We start from the raw sequence: 9,687 nt of genomic DNA, 5'->3' as shown, positions 1-9,687 counted from the left end.
TTACTATTATGTACACAACATGTTTCCCCTCTGAATTATATAGACACTCTCCAAACTCATGTGGAAAATAGTCATGACATTAACATGGCCCATTTGAATAAAGGCTCTTTCAGAAACACAGCTCTGTGCTATCTAGTATTAGCGTATTTTTATTAGTACTGGGTTAGCATAGTTAATTACTAAATATTCCATTTTGTCTATGCTATACTCATTTTGTAGTCCCTTACATATTTACTGGTATGATTTAAAAACAGTTCATTGGAACCAGTTAACTGGTCAGATATCTGTACACTAAAGCACACAGGGAATATTATCAAATTAGTTAGGGAACCTCTATGATAATGACTTCAACACAGTTCTCTAAAGTCCGTGGAAAGCTAGATCATCCAGTACAGGTCCTTCTCCTTGGCTCCAACTTCAAAATAACCTTCAAAACAGCTAACTATCAATTCAATACTTAGCTGATATTACTTTTCCACATGAGGAAGTTGCTATAGAGATGTTCTAGGATTTTGAATTGGAAGGAAAGTGGCCTAATATTGAATGCAAGGGGAGGTCTCCAGGAGGAAGTTCTATATAAAACATGGACCAAACTATGAAGTTTGAACATCCGTATACAGAGTCATTCAAATAAATGGTGGCAATGTCTGTTTCCCCTGAAATACAGATGAAATCTTGGGACACGACAGCTATAACTAGAATACATGTAGAATAAGTATCGTAGTATATTGGGCTAAAGGGTATGTGTACCATTCTCCTACATGAGAGACACTCAGGACTACTCAGCCGCATGTCATAGGTCTTATCATGCTAACGGAGATTCTCCTTTAGCTCAGGCGGTAGGAACCCATGCTTTTGGAGCAGGAGGGTCTGAGTCCTATCCCTGCTGCTAGGGTGAAGTTCTGACTGACTATGGTGTGCAGCCTAATGACAACCCTGAAATTCCTAGATGTCCATAGACTTAAAACGATGTAACCCCCCGTCCCCCACAAAAAATCAGTCTGGTCTAACGGATAGGACAGAGGCCTGAGAGTCACAAGACTTGGGTGCCACTCCTAGCTCTGCCGCCGACATTCCCAGTGACCTGGGTCACTCACTTCAGCTCTGTGGATCTCTTGTTCCCCTCCCACCTTTTCTCTGTCTTGCCTATTTAGATCAAGGGTGGGCAAACTTTTTGACTCGAGGGTCACATCTGGGTATGGAAATCATATGGCGGGCCATGAATGCTCACGAAATTGGGGGTTGGGGTGTGGGAGGGGGTGAGGGCTCCAGCTGGGAGTGTGGGTTCTGGGGTGGGGGCCAGAAATGAGGAGTTCAGGGTGTGGGAGGAGGCTCTGGGCTGGGGCAGGAGGTTGGGGTTCGGGGGGGGGGGGCGGCTCCGGTTGGGAGTGTGGGCTCTGGGTGGGGCTGGTGATGAGGAGTCTGGGGTGTAGGAGGGTGCTCTGGGCTGGGACTAAGGGGTTTGGAGAGTGGGAAGGGGATCAGGGCTGGGACAGGGGATTGGGGCGCGGGAGTGGGTCAGGGGTGCAAGCTCCAGGTTGCGCTTATGGACCCTGCTCCCCAGCGGGAGCTTGAGGGCCGGATTAAAACATCTGAAGGGTTGGATGAGACCCCCGGGCCATAGTTTTCCCACCCCTGATTTAGACTGTACATTTTTGGGGGCAAGAATTGTCACTCACTGTGTGTTTGTACAGCGCCTAGAATAATGGGGCCACCATCTCAACTGGAGTCTCTGGGTGCTATGCTACCATATTCAAGTAATAATAATCTTCCTCTGTACTGTAGCATCACACCAAGAGAACCTGCATTACCTGCGGGTCCATTTACTGTGGGATAATTTATTCTTAAATGAGTTCACAGTTCTCAGTTCAGATGGTCCGTTCATTGTCTAGAATACAGCCATAGAGCGTCTCTGGTTTAGGTGCATTAAGGTTGAATTTGAAGGCCTTTTAAGACATTATATTCAAATGAAGTCCTCAATAGTGTAACCGCTCAAATAAAGCTGTAAAGGAAGTTCCTAAAACATGCTTGCAATACACGGCCCAGTGCAATAAATATCATGGAAGGGGAATGGCTTCCTTCCAAAACCAACATCTCTAATTGTCCACACACTAAAATATACAATGGAATAGTATGCATGAGATGTCCTTGTAGCTGTCACTGGGGGCAAAGCTCGATGGCTTCCATTTCACTTGAAGCCTTATGTGCGTGCCCCTGGAAAAACAGGCCTAGTTCCGCAAACAGCGGACCTGCCTAGGTTTGCACCATTCTTCTAAAACTTAATCTAATTTTCTGCAAACACATTTCATTTTGGTCATTTTGTTTTTTCATTAAAAACTGTTTTGATTAAAACATTTCGACCAGGTCTATTAACCCAGCTATCTTCTGGCAAGATTCGTTCTCTTTGAGGACGAAGCCTGGGCAAAGTTTCATGTTCCATCTCTTTTTTTCTCTAGTGCTGTCTTTCGAAGTGTGATTGGAATTATGAACAAGAGATGTACTTTTTCCACCACTGCCAAGCTCAAAACTAGCTACATAGATAATCATCCAAAATTGCAACTGGTATGAATGGGCACAGCTCTGTTTAAGTCAGTGGAGCTGCCATGATCTAGACCAGCTGTGAATCTGGCCCTTTGTCTTCATGCTCTTCTAAGAACCTAATCCAAAACCCATTGAAAGGACCAAATCCAAGACGCACTGACATCAGTGGGGGTCTTTTCATTGATTTGAATAGGTTTTGGATCAGGCCAGAACGTTACAGAGAAAGCAGCCGCGCATATCACAGCAGCAGGATCGTGGCTACAAAAGTGAACTTTACGATGCTTCTGCATCCCCAACTTACTCAAGGTGAAGCGTGGCCACAGTTGAGAAGTTTTATAGACTAGCATGCTATTCAACATTTAAATCCTGTAAGTAGGGCAAATTCTGCTCTCATTAGCACTTGTGTAAATCTGGAGTAAATCCAGTGAGGAGTCACACTCATGCAAAAAGGGTGTGAAAGGAAAAACCAACTCCGCAGAGTTACTCCAGACTGATGCCATGCGTTTTCACTAGGAAAAAGGTGAGTTCTTGACTGAAGTTAGCTATCATGATGTATTAGTTTGTTAATCCTAGAGAAGACAACACAGTCTCCACTTTTCTTACAGGTTGAGTTGAAGGCAGTAGGGGAAGCTCAGGGTTTATCTTGACTTGCCAACTCGTGAAAACCACAAATGGTCTTTTCTTCAGGAGGATTTTACCTTGGGTTCCCTAACTTGGGTTAAGAACATGCCTTTTTCCCTAGTGACACCAAGGCCACAGACAGCATGAATTGTCTAAAATATGTCTAAATTATGCTAAACGGATATACCCCCCCCACTCCCCCCCACTAATCTCAGCGATCAGCATAGATTTGCCTATGGGAGGGTTAGTGTAACATTTTAATGACCAAAACAGCATCTTTGGGTGTCATTTCAGATTCGTTGGTTAAAAAAACAAATCTAGAAAATATTAATTTATCTGTTTCATCGTCACTACTGTTTAATGGGGATGTTATTAACATATCCAATACCAAGAAAAATAAGTTTACCAGTTGAATAAATACACTTTTTCTTTTTTTTATATATATATATATGAACACATATATTTTACAAAGCCCCATAGCACTATGGGAAATAAAGATCCTTCTACAAAAAAGAAGATGTAAGTCAGTGTTACAATAAAGCTTTAGAGTTTCAAAATATATCTGGGCTAAGAGACAAAACCAGCTAGAGGCACTACGATTTCTCCTTGGTGAGAAGGTCCAGGTTGAAACCGTCATGGAGAAAACCACACACTCATTCATAAATTATCTCTGTTCTCCATTTTAGGTATTGCACGTAATCCTAGGTTGGTCAGGAAGGCCTCAATAGACTCAGGACAAAAGACGCTATTGACACATAGAAAGAAGCAGTTATGGATGGCGCCAATACCCGGGCAGCAGCTGAGCTCTTTGGCTGATGGTGGAACGGGAGAGCTGAACGTGGTCTCTGATCCAGTTGGTTTGAAAACCAAACGGGAGGATTGACTGTGATGTAGCCATTGGTTACTCTGATGTGGGAAGGTAGCGTGGTCGTGCTAGGAGAAAAGACAAGAGGACAAAATTAAACAGGATTATTTTTTCAGTATGCAAGTGGTTGCTGAGTCTACATCTTCCTAATTAGTAATAAGAACAATAGTTTGAACAGATAGAGTTTCTTTCCATGGAAGAGTTCACTGTGCTAATTATTTCACCACATCCCTGCATGAGAGGTGTTATTGATCTGTTTTACTGGGGGCGGGTGTGTGCGTGTATGAAACTGAAGCACAGGGAAGTGACTTACCTAATGTAACCTAGTGAAAAAATCAATAATAGAACCCCAGAGTCCTGACTCTAGTCACGTGGCTACATCTATGTGTGCAAACTTAGAGATGTGAGCTTCAGTTCTTCCCTGGCTACAAGGAATTGTCTGTCAAAACAACACACTTGAAATGGACTCAGTGGAGCTATGTCTGTTTATACCAGATGAGGGTCTGGCCTAATAACTACATGACTGATGATTCACTGAGTTTTTGAAATAAACAAAAAACCCAAGCTTCTTCCCACTGGGCTGGGATTTAGTGTGGCTATGCATGCTGTTAGGATGGTCACAGTTCAGGGCAACTCCACCTTTTCCCCCTATATGGTCCACCAAAGGCTCTGACATGTAGGCCTCTTGGCTCCCCAGCCATCACCTCTCTTGGGCAGAGACATGCATCTCACTCCCCCTTGACTGGGGTATTTTCAGGCCCAGTTCCCTGCCTACACTCTGAATTCCCCCAGCAAGTCAGACTGCCTAGATAGGCCTGCTTTGCTTTTCATCTCAGAGGCTATCATCAGCATAATTGCCCACGATTTTAAGTTACCACGCATCTCTGTTTAAGCAAGCATGTTTATTTGTAAGGTAAAAGCGTTACAGAAAAAACATATTAAAACAATAAAAGAATCTCCCCGTTTGCTAATAAGTTTACCAGAGACCAGCCCCACAACTCCACAAGAACTCTGGTCAGTGTTAATCCTTCCAACCCTTCCCTAAGGACTGGGGTGTCCCTTGGACAGTAGGTCCTGTCTGTTGCCTGGACCAGAAAGATGGCCTTACATCAGGTTAAACTCAGACTAATTATTGAAAAGTCCTTTTTGTGTCTGTTGGCCTCTGGAGAATCCAGTCTGAACTAGTATAGGCAAGCCTCCCTAAAGTGAATTTGCCTAATCACCACCCCACTGTTCTTAGTTCCTGGAGGGGCTGTGCTTACCATCCCCCATGGAATTACATATGGTCCCTGGGTGGTCTACAATGATACATAAACTTAATACAGTCAGATCTCCCAAAGATATTGCAGGAAATTACCCTGTATGTCACAAGGGCCAAATTCTGGTCCCAATGAAATCCAAAGTAAAAAGTCCCATCTATGCCCATGTTTTTGCTCTTAAACTGCAAGCCCCATGTCAGACAGAGTCTGCTTCTATGTAACGAACAGCACCAAACTCACTACCAGCATTCAGCAATTAATAAGCAATCATGTGCACCAGTGTGACAGCGTTAGTTGAGTATAGCAAATCATGGAGCACCTCTAGTAGATTATCCTCACAGAAGCAGTGCATTCTCCTGGCAAACAAGGTGAAAAATGATAGAAACGCCTGTGACAATCTAATGTGCATGCTGGTATCTACAGATTCTCTCTGCAGTTTTCTTAATCACCAGTGAAACAGGATTTTGAGGCAGTAAACAGCCCCTGTAGCCACATTTCTCATGGGACAGTCTGAAAGTATATAGAAGATTAGGGTTGGAAGAGACCTCAGGAGGTCATCTAGTCCAACCCCCTGCTCAAAGCAGGACTAACCCCAACTAAATCATCCCAGCCAGAGCTTTGTCAAACTGGGCCTTAAAAACCTCTAAGGATGGAGATTCTACCACCTCCCTAGGTAACCCATTTCTGTGCTTCACCACCTTCCTAGAGAAATAGTGTTTCCTAATATCCAGCCTAGACCTCCCCCACTGCAACTTGACACCATTGCTCCTTGTTCTGTCATCTGCCACCACTGAGAACAGCCGAACTCCATTCTCTTTGGAACCTCCCTTCAGGTAGTTGAAAGCTGTTATCAAATCCCCCCTCACTCTTCTCTTCTGCAGACTAAATAAATCAAGTTCCCTCGGCCTTTACTCATAAGTCATGTGTCCCAGCCCCCTAATCATTTTCGTTGTCCTCCGCTGGACTCTTGCCAATTGTCCACATCGTTTCTATAGTGAGGGGCCCAAAACTGGACGCAAAACTCCCGGTGTGGCCTCGCCAGTGCCGAATAGAGGGGAACAACCACTTCCCTCGATCTGCTGGCAATGCTCCTATTAATGCAGCCCAATATGCCATTGGCCTTCTTGACAACGAGGGCATACTGTTGACTCATATCCAGCTTCTCGTCCACTGTAATCCTCAGGTCCTTTTCTGCAGAATTGCCACTTAGCCAGTCAGTCCCCAGCCAGTAGCAGGGCATGGAGTTCTTCTGTCTTAAGTGCAGGACTCTGCACTTGTCCTTGTTGAACCTCATCAGATTTCTTTTGGCCCAATCCTCCAATTTGTCTAGGTCTCTCTGGACCCTATCCCTACCCTCCAGCATATCTACCTCTCCCCCCAGCTTAGTGTCAAACTTGCTGCGGGTGCAATTCATCCCATCATCCAGATCATTAATGAAGATGTTGAACAAAAATAGGGATGTAAAAGAAAAACATTTTAATAAATTCTAATAAAAAGTAACTCCCCCCGCCCACCAAGCACAGTCAACATAACAACCTATGGCCAGAGTCACCGCTGGTATAAATTGGTGTGAGAGCTATAATGATTTGCACTGGCTGTGTCTGCATAAAACCACAGACAAAAGGGTCAGCAGCTAACCAGGAACATGAGACTGGAAGGGATCTTTGGGTCATCAAATCCAGTTGCCCGCTATTTCAACCAACCACGTTATATAGTCCCATTAATTAATTTAACAATATATAATAAACCACAGATATTAGAGCTGGAAAATACCTCTTAGAGCACCTAGTCCGTCCTCTGGCCAATGCAGAATTGTTGCATATTGGAATCTTTTGGCTGTGATAAAATGTCTTCAGTAAAATGTACAGCAAAGCATGTAATAAATGGGCAACTTGGTTCAGCAGTGATTGACCTTCTGTTTCCCCCTTCCATTTACAGAATCATTATACGAATCTGGAAAGCTCCCAGTCTCCCCAAGCCAAATAACCTGCTATGGTATCACATTTGCAAGCTCGTACTTTTGATCAGATGATGCGGCAGACGATACAGCAGCCATTCATTGACCTCCCAGCATTAACACTGGTAATCCTTTCTCAAAAAGCAGCAAACCCAGGCCCTGATTCAGCAGGTTCCTTATGCACATGCCTGACTTCAAATACATAAACAGGCCCATTGACTTCACGTGCTTAAAACAAGGCATATGTTTAAGTACTTGCTGAATTGGGAGTACACCAAAATGAAAATAAACACACACACACACACAATGCTATTATACATTGGTTTGGGGATCGATTCTGGTTTAGCACTTGAGGAGTAGTAAAACTGCAATTTTATTTTTTGTGGTTCAGCTTGTCCTTACAAATCTAGTCACATATTTGGCCATAGGTATTGGTATTGCAATAGTAGAATCCATAGAAGTAACAAGTTGTAAGCAAAACCTTTGTTCTTAGCACAGCTAGTGAACTTCAAATATCCTCTACACCAAGCGGGAGCTCTTTCCTGGAGGTATTGTCTTTCAGATGGTGTATACAGTTGAAAGCCTGTTGATAATACCTTCTCTTATTCAGTGCTTTTCATCCCTAGATCTCCAAGTGCTTCACAAAGGAGGTCAGTATCATTATTCCCATTTTACAGAAGGAGAAACTGAGGCATGGAATGCCAACACTGCCTAAGGTACTTTTGAAAATCTTGCTAGGCACAAATCTGCATTTTTAGGTGCCTATATACTTTGAAAACCTTGGCCTTAAATGACTTTTTAGCAGACCAGGGGCAGACCCTGGAACAGAACCAGGTGTCCTGAGTCCCAGTCCAGTTCTTTGTCACTGCCTAACCTTTTTAGCAAATAGAGGGGCGTGAAAAGATCTCATTCCAAACTGAACAAATGTACCTGCCTACCTCGGGTACCTCTGCAGTTTCAGATGGCAATGGTATTATCACTTCCTGCCCGAGATTTCCATCCAGCAAGCTTTCCAGTCACAGGGCCCCCTTTGAGATCCATGGGAATTCCATGCATGGAATGGTTGTGGGAGGGGGTGCCCAATGCTTCTATGCAGGGTTGCTGTGCCCTGTTAAACAGCTGCCATGTTTCCCCTCAAAGATGGCTGAAGTTCAGTGGTGGGTGAGTGATTCTTTTAGACACAGTTTACAAAATACTTTGGGACCCGTCTGGATGAAAGGGGCTATGTAAATACACGATGATATTGTTAATCACCCTAAACAATAATATGTACAAGCCCAGCATTTGGTTTTCTTTATAATATCGGGCGAAAAGAGGTCATACGGATGACATGTCAACAGAGACTCAGACTTAAAAAAATGGAGTTTGCAACTAAAAGACCAAAGAGCTGGTAAGTTGCAATGCTGTTTCTGTCAAAATTCTCCATAAAATAATGCCTGGTTCAAATTTGTGATTTGAGGTTGGTTTTTTTTTTAAATTGAAATGATTTTCAGCATGTGCTTCCTATTTATTTTCAAAACAAATTTAACCATTATTGAGCTTTTGTTTTGTTTTTTTTAATCCACAGATGTGGGAAGAGTCAATCAGATTATTTTCTTGGTGGCTTTTTCAGATCTGAGATCAGTAATAACGTCCTCCCTTTTTTAAAAAAGGCTGTTTCTGTGGAATCTAATCAGACCATTATGCATGTCACTACAGATTAGTAAATAAGATTCACAGGTCCCTAGGACCAGCCACATGCAGTATGATGACTGTTAGGCTTGTTAGAAGTTTTATAACTTCACGGGGAGAATATATTGGGTACTAAAGGGCTGTTTAATCTAGTGGAAAAAGGCATAATGAGAAGCAATGGCTGGAAGTTAAAGCCAGACAAATTCAAATTAGAAATAAGGCACAATTTCTTTAACAGTGAAGGTGATTAGCCATTGGAAAAAAGTACCGAGAGAAGTGATGGATTCTCTGTGTCTTGAAGTCAAGACTTGGATGCCTTTCTGGGAGATAGGCTTTCATCAAACACAAGTTATTGGGCTCAAGGGAGGAGTAGCTGGGTGAAGATCCATGGCCTGTGTTATACAGGGGGTCAGACAATCTAATGTTCCCTTTTGGCCTTAAAATCGATGAATCTATAACTCACAAAGACACACAAATGTATTTAAGCTAAAGAATGTGTATTAGTCTTTGAAGGATTGAGTTCTGGAAAAAATAGAATAGGTCAAAATATAAGGAGATTTTTTTATTTTGCTTGGTGAGGGTAGGCCACCTTTGTTGGAGACCAAAGATCTACCCCACTGTTTTCCATACTTTACGTGTCTTCTCTTGAGACGCTGAATTGCAGTCTCCATACTGTCAGCCCAAAGGTCCAATCCTGCAAGGTGCTGAGCACTCTAAACATGTCCTTAATTTTAAGTACATGAATAGGTCCCTTGAAGCCAATATTTACCCAC

The 9,687-nt window shown here is 43.0% G+C and overlaps 1 protein-coding gene across 1 annotated transcript in view; it reads right to left on the bottom strand.

The window, feature by feature from the left end:
- Positions 1 to 1,406: 1,406 nt before the first annotated feature.
- The window catches only part of TRABD2B (TraB domain containing 2B), a 407,706-nt gene continuing 399,425 nt past the window's right edge, over positions 1,407 to 9,687 (bottom strand). The window contains exon 7 of the mRNA XM_037907480.2: positions 1,407 to 4,095. Within this exon, the coding sequence (XP_037763408.1) occupies positions 3,873 to 4,095 (223 nt within the window). The 3' untranslated portion in view covers positions 1,407 to 3,872. The remainder of the gene's footprint in view (positions 4,096 to 9,687) is intronic.

This window comes from Chelonia mydas, chromosome 8 (genome assembly GCF_015237465.2).
Source record: "Chelonia mydas isolate rCheMyd1 chromosome 8, rCheMyd1.pri.v2, whole genome shotgun sequence".
NCBI classification, from domain to species: Eukaryota; Metazoa; Chordata; order Testudines; family Cheloniidae; genus Chelonia; species Chelonia mydas.
Note: the sequence above shows the minus strand (reverse complement) of the source record. Positions and strands in the feature narration are given on the sequence as shown.